We start from the raw sequence: 18,839 nt of genomic DNA, 5'->3' as shown, positions 1-18,839 counted from the left end.
CTAAGCATTCCATTGCTTAAAACTAATCTCCTGATCCTTAATTACTATGCCTATCAGCAATTAAAAATTATATATAGTGTTTGCCTTGATATTTTTATACTATCCACACACTGAATTGATTCTAAATCGCAAGCTTGATTTTGTAGCACTTCTACACGTGGACATTTTCTAAAATTTTCTCAGACATGCTGTAAGAAAACCTCTTGAAAAATGTCCTATATTAAGTAAAATAATTGCATTTTTAAAATTTAACATAAACCAGCAATGTAATATTTATTCACTTGAAGTCAGCTTTTGTAGCCTTATTCGCAGTATTTGGCATATCAGATGAAAATGACTGGAATCAGTCAGAAATGTGCAGAAAACCGTAATCAATTCAGTGGAAAACTCACCGTCCATCTCTCTGAGCAGCTCCACCATCTGTTATTGTTTTTACAAAAATGCCCAGTTTTTCCAGCCCCTGATCAGCACCGACTCCCATTCCAATAATACTGATGCCCAAACCACAGTCACCTAAGGGATTAAAATATTTAATATTAGCCACATAATAGATGATACAACACTAAGCAGTAGTGAGGGGTTTTGAAGTGTTTCAAGTCATTCCATGCAAAAGATAAAAATATGCACACATTTTAGGAATAAATATTTAACGCATAAATATATAACACATTAGATTTTTTTTCAAGTCCAGATATTACTGAAAGCTTTTATGTTTTGTAGTTATGACTTCCTATTAGATTCAAAGTTTCATGGAACCTGAAAGAGAATTTGAGTTCAAAGATTTATGAATTGCATATACTCTGGTGCAGACCAGCTGCTCATTAATGTATCCTTCCTAACTTCAATTAGGTATGACAGTTTGTCTTTAATGGAGGACTGTTCAATTAAAAGTCATTACATTCAACAGAATAGCTATGGATGAAAGCTGCAGCCTACATTCAAAAATTCAAGAACCAATTGCAGCAAAAATACAGTTTACAATTGCTTTATCTTTTCTTCCCATAGTATCTCTAATATTCAAGGTCTGATTCACACCTTTTTCAATTTCCACAGGAAATACTTCCATTTTTTCCACCCTTTTCTCAAGTTCATATTCAGCTGAGGCTGCCACAGGGTCAACTTCTTCGTTACGTCTATCATAATCTTCATTTGAGTAAGTACTGAAAACCTAAGAAAGGTGACAAAAAAAACTAGCTTAGTACTTTCTCAGTCCCTTCCAAACATGATGTAATGAAAGAAAAATCATAAGGAAATTAAAGTGGTATTTCTAGAGATCCCATTTTCTAAACAATCATCAATTTAATGGATACTGCTGCAATATAGTTTCCAGTTACATAACAACATTTCAGAAGTTTCAAAACAATCACTTAAACACTTTTTGCTTTGTAAATATAACAACTATATAAAAGAAGTCAAGGAAATCATAATCTCTTTTTGCTACAGAGTTAATTTTTAGGACTACATTCCCCCAAATCCTTTGTTTCTCCCTTCCCCCAAACCATCTGCCAATTACAGAGCCTCCACCAGATGTAAATTTCTGATTTTGCAGGGAATCATATGGATACCCAAGCAAAGGAAATGCCTTGTTACATACATTACTATTTTTAGTAGTCACTCCAACTGAATTTCTGAATTGTTAAAAGATAAATAAACAACAAAATGAATAATGAGTATTAAGACAAATCAAGGAAAGAAGAAGGAGCTACACGCAACATGCTTAATTTCAGTTATCAGCATGTTCATTAATCACACACAAAACCATACGTTAGAGGTAAGTCATATTCCCCCTCTTCAGCTATGGGAAAAACAAGGTTTATCTGCTCAAGTTTTTTGCAGGCACTGAGTGTTGTCCTCAGTATCCCTGCGAGACAAAACCAGTTACAAACTGCAGCTGCAATCTCCCTAATCATGAACGCATAGTGCTGACACAAAGTTCATTTACACTGGCCTACTAAGGTTTTGCAACTTTGCATTTTCACACTCGATAGCTACCTAAAATCATGTAAATATGACAGGATTAACTGTAATTAGATAGTAATAACATTTTGCCAGTGAATTTATATGCGGTAGTATACAGTGTTATGTCTTCAGACATAGAAAAAGAGATTACCAAAAAGTAAAACCAAAAGACTGATAATAACTCAGAAATAGCACAGGCAACCTTCCTGATGCACCTCCAGATTACAGCTGGAGAATTGTTCACAAACTGCTGTGTGCCACAAAATATGACTATGGATTTAATGGAGTAGTTCAGCAAGCAAGAGTAGATCCACTTGGTAGACAGCAGGAGAAACTCATTCTCAGAAGTCTCGTTTCTTGGAAGGCTCTCGTAAACAGGGAAATGAATCTTCCTAGGTCTTGTATACAGGTAAATAAACCAACAAACTCTTCCAGACTACCATCCAGACACTAGAGGGCAACAACTGGCAACAGATAGACAATGGTTACACTGAGGGTCTCCCTATTCTATAATCTTTACAGAAAAAAATGCAACGTAGACAAAGAAAGCCATCCAAGAAGCTTTATTTTACCACTACCAGAAAGAAGTTGATAGACTTCTTTGAATTAGTTTACCCCTAGCTCTCCAGAACAGTAAACAGTAGAAGAATTTGAGTTTCATGGAGTACAGTTTTCCTTTGGAGCAAGACCTGTCTACTTTGGTTCCTTTACATCCCTCCCCCTCCCCAATAAATAAATACATAAATAAAAATCAATGTCTCCAAAGTAGTAAGAGAGATTCTACAGTAATCATGAAAAATGAATAGTAAAAACAAAAATGAAGATGACTAATTATTTGGGAGACACTGACCATCTTTTTTTTTTTTTTTTTTTTAATTATTTTCTCACACACAGAGCACAAGATGGTGTGTGCAGTCACCAGCAAAGGGAGGACCACCACCTGCAGCAACAGCCTGGAGGCTGCTGGAGATTCAGGGGGAATAAAGTTACACTACTTAAAAAGACTGAATGACATACAGTTCATGCTTTAGGCTGCCCATCTGGAAGTTTTAAAAATTATGAAATATTTTTCCAACTCAAAAGTAATAGCTTTGTACTTGAGTGTCTCATGGAATTTGCCCAAGTTGATGCAAAGCTGATGCACTGTAACAATTCGTCACCTGATTGGAACAGATCATAGAATTTAAAAGCAGGTTTGAGTTATATTTGCTATTGTTATACATAGTATAAAAATGACACAGACATGTGAATGCAGATGAAGAACTACTAACACATCCTCAAAACAGCTCCTTGAGGAAAAACCTATCTGAAATCAATTGTGACTAATCTATTAAGAGAGAAAATCGTACTTGTCTCTTAAAATGACAGATGGGAACTATGCATGACCACTTAAATAACATTCTAAAAATCATAATCCCACAATAAAGAGAAGACAGAGCTGTTTTTAAAAAGTAATGAAAACTGAAAAACATTTTGAGGGAAAACATGAATTTATAAATAGAAGAATAGCAATACCAGTGACATACAACTGGAAGACAAATGTCGCAGTGACAAGAAGAAAAGCAAGAGCACAGTAAAAACCCCATAGTCAAGGGCAAAAGGCAGACGTTTTTACTGTGTACATGAGGAATCATAACACGGGATTTACCTTTTAGCAGACCAAATGGTTAAGTTGTTGACATTAACATAAAAAACACAGAACTGTTTGGTGAGTGTTTTCTGCCAAGCAGCAGAAGCAGTATTAAACACAGTTAAAATGTGGTTAATAAATAACATAAATTACAAGTTACAGAGTTTAGAAGATTGATGAGAAAGCTAAACACAGTTCATCCCTGCACTGTGTCTGGCAGGCTTTAGTCACTGAATCAAACACATTAGGAACAAAAGAAATTCTAATCTTACTATTTTAAAGGCACTGCGAGCTAGAGACAAAAAAAATTATGAGTGAGAAAGAAAATAACAACAAGACAAAAAAAAATCCCACAACAGTATTTCTTTTAAATATTTTTTTTTCTTTTAGAAGTCAGGATGATGATAATTGTGTCACTAGGCTATTAATAAGCTAACCATTATAAAAAAAAACACCCCAAAACACTACTGAAAACAAGTATTTAACAAAGTGTAGATAGCTTGTGTTTACCTTCCTTAGTGCTGCTGGACTGTATAAATATTTAACTTCCAACATACCTTCAAATAGCATGGCAATTCCCAAGAACAAGTTCATTTTTAAAAATGAGCAGCACTGAGGACTCTGACATTAAGCTGTCTGACCAAGCTGGTATTAAGCATTATTATTAAAGAACAAAAGGCAGGAATTACATAAAACTCAATCAAGATTTTAACAGAAGTTAATCAAACAATTCTGATCTACATTTTACAACGTTACAGGTTATAACAATAATCATAGGTTGGTAAGCTGGTTGTTTGTAACACACTGCCCCAGGCTGCTTTGATGATGTTACCCAGCTCTGGCTGGCAGCAACACCAGCATGTACTTACTGACAGATACCTGCAGACTGCATGAACCTCCATTTCTTGAGGTTGACAGGATGAGTTGGAACCTCCAGAGGTTATACTGGCCAACCTCCCAGCTCTGGCATGGCCAACTGATCTTGGGCTCAACTCATTTCTAACAGAGATGCTTAAGCAAATACAAGTTATTGTCTCAACACCATAGAAAACCAAGTGAATTTGAAAGTCTTTTATCTTGTTACATCTCCAGAAGGTTAACTGGTTAACCTACCATTGATACCTTCTGGACCCAGTAAAGCTAATGAATAGTGGAAAGAAAGCTGATCTGAAAGAAATAATTTCTTTTACACTCAAGTCCTCTTTTCTTCAGAATGAATAAAAAAATAATTTGAATCCAAATAAGTTCTCACAAAGTGCTGAATTTTTAAGGACTACTTTAATTCAACTGCAAAGATACATACCTGGAAATTTTCAAATATACACTTAGTCCTTGAAGAACAAATATATATATATATTTGGAGACAGAACAAATTGCATTTATTACGCCAAGAAAATGAATCACTTCTGGAATGCAAAACTCAGCTAATCTCTGGCTAAAAGATGTTACCATTCAGTTACTGCTACCATACAGAACTGAAAATTTCCATCGTAACACTTCAGTGCTGTCACAGAAAACAGCATTATCACAGAATAACAACAATAATCTCACAATTCAAAGTCTTAGAAGTGCTTAAGAAGTCCTCCTCATAAACTACACACATATTAGCAGGATGGTATTTCTTTAAGAAGGAAAACTCATGAGGAAGATTTGCTTGCACAAATCTCTGCTGTCAAGTCACAGAACACAGCCCAAAGACTTCCACACCTATATTCATTTCTAGTAGAAAGATTTGTTTCTGCACAATCAAAAGCATAATGTTACAAACACAATTAAACAGTAAAAATCAACAACTGCCTCAAAGGGTTCCCAACTCATTAGAATAGAAGCAATTTCAACATCACTTTTAAATTCTAATGCAATAATATCTGTGGAGAAGCATAACCTATGACAGCAGTTAAAGTAACTCGTAATGAATTGGGAGAGAGGCACTGTAGTGTTACTGACACCTGCACCTTGAAATCTTGCCAAGCAAAGACTCAAGCAGTTGGTTCATATGTCCTCTGAAATTCAATTCTTACATTGACCATTCAAGTTTATTGACACTCAATAAAGCCACACAATCAAAATTCAAGTTATGGTTTCAGGAAAATTGCCTAATGATGAACTGTTTCAGCTTTTTCACAGGATGGCCTTTGGGATGCCCGGTAAGACCTGAAGTAGCCAGGCAAGCATGAATAATCATTTGAAACAGTAGCACTCAAGCAGGCTGAAGTATACCTACACTTAGCAGTTTACTCTTACAATCTCCCTCTCCATTTGGAATAGACATCACATTACCACTACATTATTCCCTCTGTTTCTAAAAGCTACAAGGTTACCTTTTTTTGGCTGTTATTTAAGTGATGAGTGACTATCTGTTTTAAATCACTTCATGCTATCAGATGTTTTGACCAGAAAACAGAGATACCTGGTCTGTTTTCTGGTTTTATTGAAAAATAAGTAACAAACCAAATTCAGGTTTGACTCAGAACAGTTGGTACCCGTTACATGGGCTGACACTACAAATCATTCCATTCAATGTAGCATTTCCTGTTACCAAACAGGTGGACTGGAGGGCTGTGCGCTTACCTGCTTAATCCTGTGGCTCTGCTAAACTAATTTAACAAAGCAAACACACCAAACCAACACCACCACCAAGTTAGTTTGCATAAAGGTGTAAGGGCAGCCTTGCTCCAGATCCAAACAACATTTCTCAGCCAGCATATTCAGCCAGCATCATCCATCCTGGTTAGCATTTCCATCCCCTGCCTGTGCTGTCTCCTCAGCCCCACTGAATGCCCAGGCTGGCACGTCTGCCCCACAGCACCTCCACCTCAGTTCTCCCGAGGTCATACACTTCACAGTTGCATGTTAGAAAATGGTCAACTACTCATTTCAACCTGTTCCTAAATAAAACACATGGAACAAATAACAAGTACGGAACATACTTCCAGTTTATCAAATTAAGTAAATCAGCCCTTCAGCTGATGTTCCTCTATGCCATGGAATGCTTTTCCAACCACATTTTGGAGAAGTAAATCCAGAAATTTTCTGCCTAAAGAAGAACAAGTATGGCAATTACAGACTGTATTTCCCAGCCAATCTTTCCAGCAATTCCCAATCTTTTAATGAGGGAGAAGGGGAATCAACCCACCAAATCCAAAGTAAGCTGTTTCATCTGTTGTTGGCTAGAGAATAGACATCCCAGTCCATATCAAACATACAAAAAATATTCAGTTAAGTGACAAAATATTTTGTCATTCCAACTTGAAACTCAATTCTGCAAGCATCTCAAATTCACAAATAAACCCAAGATACTCACAGTACAAGGACTCCTATTTATGAAACCTTATAGCAAAGGGAACATCTGAATCAACTTATCTGAGATAATCAAAACTACAGTAATGAAATTTTCCCACTCTTAAAATGAATTCTAATGATGCTGAAAGCAGAACGTCAATTAAAATGTATCTGAAAGCAAGTCTATTAAGCAAAGATTTAACCACAACTACTTTGCTCTCTGCTATCAAGCCTAAGTATAAAAACTAACCTAATAATTATTGTTCTGCCGTTGGTCACATTGTATTCAGTTCCTGCTCAGATGATTAAAACCCACAAATACTGAGAATTTCTGAACAGCACTAACATGTCAAGAACTGTGACAAGCTTAATGAGTTCCCTCATGACTCCACTGACATGGAGTCACTGACATGACACCTACTACACTGTTTTGTCTCACTCTCTTCCTCCTTCCAATCTTATGTTCCCACTGTCCCATCCCACACCTAGCACTGGTCTCTCTTCCAAAGATACTTGAAACGTCAAGTCAATTTGTGTTCTATTTAGAATGATACAAAAGGTACAATTTATTTTTTTCCATTTCTCAAGTAAATTATGAACAAGTTTCAGCTATTGCCTGCTTGTGCTTTCACATCAGTCTAGGTTGAGTAGTCTCAGCTGCTAATAGCAGCAGTCATCACAAAGATGCTTAACTGTTGAGCTAATGAACTTGTCTCCTACAAGTCTGCCTATCTGCCCACACTCTGCATAATCGCCTTACCTCCCCTGCGACTCCTGCATCCTCCTGTGTCACCACCTCACGTTTGGCTGGACTACATCTCCAGTGAAACCCACAAGTGACTCCACCTCAGCCGTTCCTCCCTTCTCTAACCCATCGCTGCTCTCCCAACAAGACACGGCATGCACAGCACTGCTAGCTACCAAAGCCAGATAGAATGGCAAATAAAGCTGCAGCCCTGCCACCACTGAGGACATCAATCCACAACACTCTTTTAGAGGTGCCAATTTTTCTCAAGATCAGGCAATACTTAAAAAATACTTTTAAAGATCTCTCTCTCTCTTCCATCAAATCCAGATGAAACTGCTAGAAAGTTAAAAGGTGGAAGGACTGAAAACTCATAACCTCACGTCCTCTTATTTGTCTGCTACATCCAATTGGACAGCTAGTGTGCCATTTAACTGCATTCAGTGAATAGTTTGGTCAAAAATACACTGAGATATAAATAGAAAGAGACAAGCTGCTTCAGCAATGAGGCAAGATAGAAAAAGAATTTATTTCCTTTTTCTGCTCAGATTTGGATTTTTATGTACAGTCCCATACCTCGGCACCAGCCTCTCTCCCAAAGACTCCTGAAATGCCAAATCCACCATTGTAAAACACACATATCAAGTATTTCCTGGAATCTAAATAGAAAAACACTTCTGATAAAAAAAAAAAAAAGCCAAAGAAAGGCATACTTCTTTATGGAAAGCTGAAATGTCATAGAAACAAAAGGTCTCAATAAAGACCACAAATGCATAAGAAATACTGGATGTAGAATTTTCTTAAACCAGATGAATCTATATGCAGAATTGAATGCACTTGTGCTTCAGAAATATTTTCTGACTTCCAAGATGACTGAAATTTCAATAAAAGTTTAAAAGTTACCTTTCAAAAAATAAACAAAACTCGCCCCCCAAAACCCAACAAAAACAAAACAAAGAATTAAAAAAACCATCATATTTTCACAGGTAACTTCTTCCTCCAGTTCATACCATGCTTTTGGTTTTTTAACCTCTTACACTGCTAAATCTGTCAAAGAGAAATGCAGCACTCCCAGATGCAAGCAAAACACAACCAAACCATGCTCAAAGCCAGGGGTATTTTTTGAAGAAATTGACTGAACGTTACTGTGGAGAGTACAGTAAGTTTGAGATAAAAATACAAAGTAAAGTTGTTGTAGGACAAGATTGTTCAAATATAAGTGCTGGAACACCGATGCAAGCAATAAACAGAGCTTCAAAACACTTAAAATTTGTAAATTGTTTCATCCTTAAAAAGATCTTTAACAAAGCCTGATGGAAATACACTGCCGCTGCCAAGAAAAAGTAGATGACTTCCCACATGCCAGACAATTCTGTTCGTCTACTCTCAAGTTCAATTTCTATTTTCCTAAATCAACCTACTTCCATGTAATATACCAATCTCTTAATGCCACACAAGCATCTTACTGAAGTGCTTCAATGGCTGACAAACAGTCGACCATTCATGCAGTCATCAATTACTCTCTAATTACAATGACAACTGAAGACTATCCAGGGTCTGGGCATTTTCCACCAGTTAATGGATTTTGCATTCTTTTCTGCGTACAAAATCCAGAAGCGTAGAAGTTACAGTTCAAAAGCCAAGGGATGTATGATGTTGAAGCACTACTCCACAACATTTTGTTAAAACAATGATTGGGAGAGCACAAGTTGATTTAGAAAAATTGTGTATCTCCTAAAAATGGTAGCATTTATAGATAGGCTGTTACACATTAAATCTAGCTCAAGCCTATCTTCATTTACTGCTTCATTAACTTCCACAGTAAGCAGTTCTGTAGTAAAAAGATCGAACAGTGTGCCAGGCTGAACAAGACTGCTATTTGTATCCCAGCTAAACACAGAACAGCTCTATTTTGATGTGTGAGACAAATGGCAATATTATGAAGGATTTGCAGATTCCCTCAAGAGCAGCTGATACTTGGCTGGTTAGAACCACACACAAAGTATGAGACTGCTTTTAATTTCTTCACATAAGAAAAAAAAAATAACGCTCAACCGTAGCAAAATATAAAAGCCTTTATGAAGTTTGGTTTTATTTTTAATTTAATTGGTTCTTCACTTACTCTTGAAATAAAGTATTATTCATAGAGCTGGGGACAAACACCACCATGCAACTTAAACTGGTTAACGCTGCAAATCAAACAGACCTACGGAAGTGAATAGTAGCTGTATTATCTTTTTGGGTTATCAGAGCTACAGAACTTCTAAGGATCATAAATCATTACAGAACTTAGTCACAGTGCTATTCAAGGTTTTGAGGACAAAGTTTGATATGGTCAGAGGTAAAGACAGCTGAAGAAGCCAATTTGGAAATGAGTGTTTGTTTTACCAATGGAAAGTTTCAGGATTACAAATGTCAAACTGCACTCTGTCATTACATCTGTGTTAATTAAAGCCTTTCAAGGTGATCACATAATTGAGAGTGAGCTTAATCTCTACATATACAAGTATAAAGGGATGACAGCACAGTTACCTGACGTTATTTGCACTGTTCGTATTGCTGATCAGTTGTGTGGCTTATTTAGAAAACTTTAGGACAAATACAGCACGCTTGTGGATACCTTGGACAGCTGAGTGTACTTTACATTCCTTATTGGCTTCAGATGTGGCAACAAGGGGCTAAAAAAGCCCATGTACCACAACACAAACCCAATCTGGCAGTGTAGTTCTGCTAGTAACTGCACAGCATCACTTTCTTCACAACTGCAGGAAAAACAAATCACTGAGCCACAGTGCTCCTTAAGGGCTGCAGAGATCACACAGCAGCACTCATGTCACCTATGTCAAGTAAGAAACCTTTCCCAACATTTATCATCAGCTTCTACAGAACTGAAGCTTTTATTTTAAAAATCTCATCTCCACTCATTTTCACAGGCACAGAGCGACTCCAAATAACATAGTATTTATGTAAGTGTTCCATCATTCCTGAAATTATCAGTTCAAAATTACGTGTTCTTAAGGCCCACTACAGCTGTCAACAATTGCAGCTCCGGCACAGGTCAGACACAGGGCTAACAGTATTAGCTTCATTCCACATCCTCTGGGAGCTCCCATCTCTTTCTTATACTCAAAGGCCCTGTCAATATCACAGCTGAGAAGAAACTTCTCAATACAGATATTACTCTCTCCATTACCTACACCATATCCCACATTTGTGTTGAGACTATCAAATGCAACGGTCACAGATCCATCATTGCAGAGAACTCAACTATTTTAAAACACACTTTTTCTCCCCCAGACATCTTCTGAATGTTTTGAATTTTCCACCTCAAGCGGCTGCTGCATAGCAGCTGTAAAACACAGAGCTGGCTGCTTTATAGCTGCTACACAGCTACACTGGGAAGAGCAGCAGGATGGGCCAGACCACAGCACCAAAGGAAAACAGCCAAAAAGCCAACTCCAGCTTGGCCCCATGCAGGAAGGTCTAGGAAGGGGAGAAACACAGCCTTCTCTTCCAGGGCCATGGATAGCTGGAACAACACTCACATTTCAGTCACGCTTACTTGTCTAAATAAAGCTGAAGGAAGTTAGCTGGATACAGTTCTCACTATGGCACTGCTGGGAGCTGTGGCAGGGGGCCAGAAATCATCTTTTTTTTTTTTTAAAACCACTTGGGATTTTTCTCTTTCAACTTAAGATGCACTAAAATCTATCCATAAAGCCAAACAAGAAACCTATTGTACAAAAAGAGATCTAAAGAGAAATTTCACTGCTCATACTGCTATTAAGTATAATTTATTCTGTCAATCCCAAAGTCAGGCATTATGGCAATAACCATGTTATCTTAACACAAAAATACTAACAGTTGCTACTAAATCCATATTTTGGCTGTGCAATTGATAACCTGGCAGAGGCTGGTTCTGAAGGCCTTCATAGAAGCAGCTACAGTCAAAGGGCACTGGTTACCAAAACCTGAGATTTGTCTACAGGAGAGCTCCCATCACAGCTGGCAGATTCCTATTAATGCTTTGAACTAAACCTGACACTGACATAACAGAGAATGCAGGAAAAGCCTGTCACAATCACTGCTTCTGTAGGACTTCAGCAACAACAGACGCAGCCTACAGCAAGACAGCATGCACCAGCAAACCAAAGAGCACTTCTAGCAGATGACTTGCTGCACTCCTCTCGGACACTGATGCACAGAAGCACACAGAGAATGGATTGGTGCCCTCTGGCTTTCCAGCAGCCTTCACCCCATTCCTTATGCAGCTCCCAGTAGCAGCACTGTCCCCCCTTCAGAGCTCCAGGTCACCACTGAGACAGCGTCAGCCACAAGAAAGCCATATAAAGCCATCCTGCCTACAGGACTATAAGAAACCACAAGTAACAAAACTTGGATTTTGCTATACACAAACATCTTCTGGGACAGCACTGGTCTATCTTTATCAAACTGGGAGCTTCATGCTGCAAGAAGTACAGGAGTCAAAGTTTTTACGTCATTCTCATCAGTACAGAGAAAGCATAAAAACTGCTTTATTGAAGATGATGTTTTTTCTTCTACTATTACATGAATGAAAAAATACAGTTGAGAAAGCCTGGACAGCTTCCCACTCCATCTTGTTCCTCATCTCCCAGTCCTCTCAAACTTCAGGTGGGATGAGAATAACCACAGTCAGCAACAAGACTACAGGTACACAGGATTTGCACTACAGAATGACTTCATTCATTCTGTGGGTGTTTTTGGTGACTGAAGAACAGAACCCTCCATCTTCTCAATTTGTTACCACTCTAACTCGCAGAGCTTCTCATTATTAAGTCATTATATTATTAACACTGACTTCCACAATTTAGTGACTCGAAAATATTCATCACACTAGTACTCCTAGAGAACATTCACCCTGCCAATATAAATATTATAGACATTACTTGTATTTTAATAAATATTCTATATATAGGTAATATTGCAAAAAAGTCTATAATCTTAAATAATAGGAACAAGTAATTTGATATTTTCCCACACCAAAGTCAAAAAACATTTGAAATTGTATCTGAAGATTATTTTTAAAAATTCTGTACAAAAAGTAAAACTAAAACAGTTCTTTCCAGAGCAACACCACAATTTTAAGCAAATGAAATCAAGCATTAAGGGCCACGTGTCTGAATTTTTTTCTAAAAGTTAGTGTTCCTAAAGATATTCATTAAGCAATAAATCTCATGTGCTTTACTATGCTACCTCATGAAACTGCTGTGATTTAGAAATCACTTGTGACAACTTCCACTTCTGTCTTTTTCAGAAAACCAAGCAGTTTAGAGTAAAAGCCACGTAGTTACATTATCCAAAGGGCTTTTACAGGTTTGAAAACAAAACAAAACACATCCAAAATATATTTCCTGGGTATTTTGGATTGCAAAACAGAAAAACAAAACAAACCTATAAAGAAAATTCAAATGTACATACCTTGATAGGAGCTGTTGAGAACTTGACTTTTCGGTCTGGCGCAGGATCTTCCTCTTCAGAAAGTCCAGGAAACTCCTCGTACTCACTGTCATACATATATTCCTCCTCTTCCTCCAAAATTTCGTTGTCTTCAGGGTCTTGGTTCTCTGTATCCCTATAATCATCAAAAGCTGCATTTTCTATTCCAAAAGCACAGAAGCCGTCCCTCTCCTTTTCTACTACTTGCTCCTCTTCTTCAGTATCCCCCTCTTGCTGTAGAACATCCTGAACTGGACCATCTTTCACAGACATCCCATCTCTCACTTCTTCCTGATTGGTTCCGTTTCTTTCTGTAAACTCTTCTACTACATCCAAGGAATAGCTGCTCCTCTTCCCTTCTTGTATTTGATATTTGAGTGGTTGATCCTCATTAACAACATGACCTTTATCCAAACCCTCTTTTCCATGCCCTGAGGTTTCATCTTGCACAGACAACTCCACAGAAGTCTCCTCAACAGGGGAAACCTGGGAAAAAATAGTCTCTGTTCTCCACTTTGCCTCTTGACTGGATATACTGCTCATATCCTGTAGGCTTCTCTCCAGTACCACTTTCTCTCTCTTGTCTTTTTCAAATACTTCACTCAGCCCACCTCTGTCTATCACAGGCACTTTGGTGGATGCAATCTTCTCTGGACTTCTTTCAGCAGTAGTAGATGAATCCAAACTGCAGTGGCTTCTCAAAGAGCCCTGATTCAGGTCATCATTTTTGGAAATTTCTTTGGAATCTTCAGTATCACTGTCACCTAGAAAGCTTTCCAGCCTCCTAGAAATGGGCCCAGCATTCAAGAAGGAGGTTTTGGAACCATTATTGGGATGCTGCTGCTTCAGCTCACTACCTTGATTTTCAACCTTATCCAGCGCAACTGAAGGACTCACATCTGTATTAAAATTGAAGTGGTCTACCACACCGCTACAATCAGAAGCTGAACCATGTCTCCTCTTATCTTCACTTCTTTCACATTTGCTGGGAGAATATCTGTCCACAGAGCTTCGTTGTTTTATATTTCTCTCAAACAGCTTCCTGGTCTCCGAAAACTTTTCTGCCAGGGCAACTTTGTCCAAGTCTGCCTCATCATTGCTACGTAGGATTTTATCAGCAGTAGAAGGCACAGACGACGAATCCACAGGACTGCTGCTGGGGCCAGTATTTGTATTAAGAAGATTGTTCTTTTGGATCATGAGGAAAGATGTGCTACCTGGAGAAGGCCCATGTTCTGCTGCTGTGGCCCGGCTGATTAATTTCGTCTCAGCAGGTGGACTACTTTCACAAGAGGGTGTGGAAGCAGAGCCTCCCATTTGCAGAAACATACTTTTGATCTTGTGAACTCTATTGCCATAAGTGGCAGCTCTACCTCGACTGTGCGGATCATTTCCCCCCCCATTGGAAGAGGTGCTCAGCTTCTGCTGCAAACCCGTTTTGTTGGAAATGTTTTCGGTACTGTTCACTCCATCAAAAGAGCATTTGATAGCGTGGAAGTCAGACTTGTAGGCATTTCGGTGAGGAGAAGCACTTCTTAAAGTTCTTTCCCCTTTGCCTTCAGTTTTCATCATCGTCAGAGAGCAGCTCCCTCAGCTACCGAGGAGCGGAAAGGAAAACTCAGAGGCACCAAGCTGCCACCCTTCAACGCCGTGCAGAGCGGATCCCGCAGAAGAGCCTTTTCCTCCTCAGCCGGCCTCCACGCTCACACTCAGACGGGCTGCGCCGGTGCATACACGGAGAGAAAGAAATCACAGCGCGCGTACGGCCACATCGGATGTTATCTCCGCTGCGGATCACAGTATCCAGAAGGCCATCTGCAAGGGGACGCAGAGTTTTAATTAACTCGGGACCTCGCCAGCGTGTGACACGAATCCCGAACTCGCGTTGCCGGGCGGGAGAGAGGCGCGAGCCCGGATAAAGCCCATTGTGTCCGCCGGGACGCACGGCCACGGCTGGCGGCGGCCGCCCGGGCATTAGCCCCGAGGGCTCCGCGGGGCGGCGGCCGTCCCCCGCGGCGGCCCCGGCGCCGGTTGCCCGGGCCGCGGGACCGCAGCACGGGGAGGGGGATGAGGCCGCCGGCCCTTCCTGCCGCCCGAGGAGGCCGGGCCGAGGCGAGGCGGAGGGACCCGGGTGTCCGCGGGCCGCCCGGAAGCGAGGGAGCCGCGAGTTTCGGCGGCGAGTCGGGACTCCCCCTGCCACGCCAGCGCCTCCGCACCTCGGGGGCCGCCCCGGCACCTCGCCCCGAACTTTCCGAGCCGGCCTACCTGGGGGCGGGGGTCCCGCCGGCTCCTTCCCCTCAGCGCTCCCAGCCGCCCGGCGGCCGCGCGCACCACGCCATCGTTACCCGCCGCCCTGCGCTCCCCACGCCGCCTTCCGCCCGCCCCCGCGGCCCCGCTCCAAACCGCCTGCCCGCCCCGCGCCGCCTCTCACGCCGCTCAACGCTCTCCTCGGCTCGGCTCGGGCCCGCCCGCGCGCCGCCTCGCTCCGCTCGCACACAAAGAGAGGGAGCGGCGGGCGCGCCCTCGTTCCTCTCTGCGCGAGGGAAAAGATGGGCTGGGGGGGGCGAGGGCAGCCCGGGATCTACCACGCCGCGCGGGTTGCGGGTGATACCAAGTCGGCGGGACCGGCGGCCGTTAGCACGGGGCGGGGCGGCCCGAGGCCGCGAGGGCGTCGAGGCGAGGGGTGGCGGGGAGCGGCCCGGGCCCGGCCCGCCGCACCCTCACCGAAGAACGCGGCCGAGGCGCCGTCCGGGCCGCCCCCGGGGAAGGGCCGCGCGGGATTTTCAAAGCCCGGCGCAGCGGCCGCGGTGCTGACGCCGCTCCCGACTGAGGGCGTCCCGGCGCGGATAGCCGGAAGTAAAGGGGACGCAGCATCCACAGACTTTTCTCCCTCCTTTTTCAAATCCACACCGTTTCAGCGGAAAACCCCCTGACAAGCACGTGGCGCCGGGCAGAAATTCTCCCCGCCGGTGCCGAGCGAGAGCCCTGCGGGCAGCGGCGTGTCGGGCACGGCTCTGCGGGGCCGCCGGGAGCCACGGAGCGCCTCTGGCAGCGGGACTGCGCGAGCACGACTGCCTCAGTCCATATTACGGCGCGGGCTGTGAGCCATCCCGCGGGGTGCGCGGCTCGGGTTACTGGCCAGAAGCTGCTTCCACGTAGCGTATGTACAAATCGCACACAACGATCAAGAGAGCGCCCAAAGAAACCGACAGAATGCCTGGAATCGGGAACTGACACTAAGCATTAAGAAGAAGAAATGCAAGCAGATTCTGTATTTTTGCCCTGTGGGAATGTCCAAAATTTGATGGTTTTTCATTCCAAATTCGAATAACTGAGTTTCCAGAGGAACAAACACTTGAGAAGAGCCAAAGTGGATTTCATTTGTAGTTACCAGACCAGTTGTGAAATTTAGACATTCTTACAGACATCCACACTGGCTTTTTCTAGCACTTCGTTTTTCTAAAACAAAGGGGGTATGAAATTCTTGAGACTTTCTTCCGTGTTTTCAAATGTTTTTGGGACATCAGTGTTCACCAAGACCTGCCTCTAGCAGCCTAAGGTGCACCCTGAAGCACTGCTTTAAGTAACGTTTTACAATAAGTAGTTTCAATCCAAGAGTGACAAATGTTTCACATGTTGAGAATAATATATAGTTCTTACCTAGAACAAAGTAGCAGTGACCTTCCTCCCACATGTCCTGAGATAGTTCTTCCTGGCGCTCCCAGGCTGGGCTGAAGCTGCAAAGCTTCTGCACCATTTCCAATGCACTGTGCCGTAAGAGAACACAAAGAAAACCTCCTTGTACAAAATAAAGTAAATACAGGGTTGTTCTGCAGTTTGAACGCTGGGCAAAGACCATTCTGTGCACTGTTTCGGGAGCTTGCCAGCACGTAGGAGGCAGTTCAAAGGAAAACAAAGGCAGAGCTCAGGAACAACATAATAACAGAGTTCAGCTCCAACCTGCACCCAGGAAAGTGAGAGGCCTTTGCACAAGGTGCCTAAATGAGGCTGCAGCAGGAACATACTCTTCTGTTTTGGATTCCCTGTGCTTCAGGAAGGTGGGATTACAGAACATAAACGTAAACGTAAGCACACCAAAGATACCTTTATAAGGGGAAAAAAAAAAAAAAAAAAAAAAAAGGTCTTATTCTACCTAGGATAAGGTATGTAGGTTATTTAGGCTAACTATGCTGGCTAGAAGGGACAACATTATCAGGACGGACTGGTTTCTAGTGAGGAAAGACTGAACTGTACTGTAGGTGAACTGATATGAAGGAAATAACAGAACTATTTACAGAAACAATGACTAACAAGATAGATGAATTCAAGATAAGTACATCTGGAATTTGAGCAAGAAATTTGGGAAGGTGAAGTAGCTTGGGATTTCACCATAGCTAAAACTGCAGTGAAACCCAGGAAGAGCAACCTAGAGATTCAGTCTGTGGAGGTAAAACAATGGTGAGTAAGCAAATGGTTTGCACGGAGAATTTTGTCAGTGGAGTGTATTCAGGAAGGGCCTCGGCTGCTCAAAATCTTGGGGAAAAGGAACGTATTGTAGTATATGAACTCATGAACCCAATGAAAACAGACAAAAAGGAAATGGTTTCCAAGAAAAAGAAGATTCTGTAAACTTGGTTGCTCAAACTGCACTGAGGTGAGATTTGTTTCAGCATTCACTCACAGACCACCACTAGTACAAGAATTACAGTATGTGATGGTAAAGTAGACCAGATTTTGGAATGGGATTCCCCTAGCAGCTTGCATTTTCTGTAGAACATTACAATTGCACAGCAGGACCCCAAAGATTACAAGTGTTGTGGATGAAGAAACGCTTGAAAGACAGGAGCTAATTAAGTTTCACTCAGTTCCATTCAAATTGTGCTGGATAACTTGGTAATTACTCTGCTGCGTGCCAGCAGCACCACAGAGAAAGCCTGAAACATCACTGTGTTTGTCTTTGCTATTGTATATGATGATACATATGTTCAATATTTCTTTTCATTTCTAAGACTGCAGCCCCAGTATTTGGGGTAAGTCACTGCCTGTTCTGTGTTTTGCTTCTTCTTCCTCAAGTTGAAATGGAGCTGAAATGGCAAACAGCAGTGCTGTAATCTGGGTGGTTTATTCTTGTTTTCTCCTGCTATTGTCACCTCTGAGCCTTCCCCATTCTCCCATTTCCTTTGTTTTCAGCTGTCACTTGAGCCAAATTATAAAGAAAAAGCCTTTCTTCAGTAAGCACAATCGTGCTTACTGAAGAATGGCATATTTTATAGGTCTGAAAGAAAAAAAGAAAAAAATGGGCCATTAATACAGGCCCTAATAAGAGTTTTATTTTTTAAATTTGCAAGTACATTAAAAAAAACAAACAAACCTTGTTGCAAGCAAACTTCAGTTAGAAAGCTATTATGGTGATTTCTGAGTACTGACACTATGATCTAAGTGTCAGTGCTTAACACTCAAGTCCTCAGCTTTCATGTTGTCATTTCTGCCTTATAGCAGGACTGACCTCTCTAATTCCCAAACACGTCTGTTGTGCAAAGCTCCAGGGAGGGGCAATTCTGTTTGATAATATACATCAATGCCTATCTAATGTATTAATTTTCATAAATCAGTACTTCATTTCCCACTTGCTGACTAAGAGCTGGGCCCTTTAGGGACGGGGTTGTCTGCAGAATGGTAAATCCAGCTAGTAACTAGTTCCTCCTACAGCCCACCCAGCGTGTTGTTTCTCAGAAATCCTGTGAA

General features: G+C 41.4%; 1 protein-coding gene across 4 annotated transcripts in view; it reads right to left on the bottom strand.

Moving 5' to 3' along the window:
* LOC100551262 (neurabin-2-like) overlaps positions 1-16,771 on the bottom strand; it is a 42,171-nt gene extending 25,400 nt beyond the window's left edge. For 2 of the 4 annotated variants that reach the window (XM_085228810.1, XM_085228814.1), the window contains exons 1-4: positions 15,360-15,501; positions 13,077-14,909; positions 1,036-1,168; positions 393-513 (exon numbers count right to left, since the gene is read on the bottom strand). In XM_085228810.1, the coding sequence (XP_085084936.1) occupies positions 393-513; positions 1,036-1,168; positions 13,077-14,666 (1,844 nt within the window). In that variant the 5' untranslated portion in view covers positions 14,667-14,909; positions 15,360-15,501. Of the gene's footprint in view, positions 1-392; positions 514-1,035; positions 1,169-13,076; positions 14,910-15,359; positions 15,502-15,525; positions 15,664-16,754 lie in introns of those variants that run through there. The other 2 variants (XM_085228813.1, XM_085228812.1) reach the window with 2 other exon arrangements.
* Positions 16,772-18,839: the final 2,068 nt, after the last annotated feature.

The sequence above is a fragment of the Meleagris gallopavo genome, chromosome 7 (genome assembly GCF_905368555.1).
Source record: "Meleagris gallopavo chromosome 7, MGAL_WU_HG_1.1, whole genome shotgun sequence".
In the NCBI taxonomy this organism is placed as follows: domain Eukaryota; kingdom Metazoa; phylum Chordata; class Aves; order Galliformes; family Phasianidae; genus Meleagris; species Meleagris gallopavo.
This window is presented reverse-complemented; position numbering and strand designations above follow the sequence as displayed.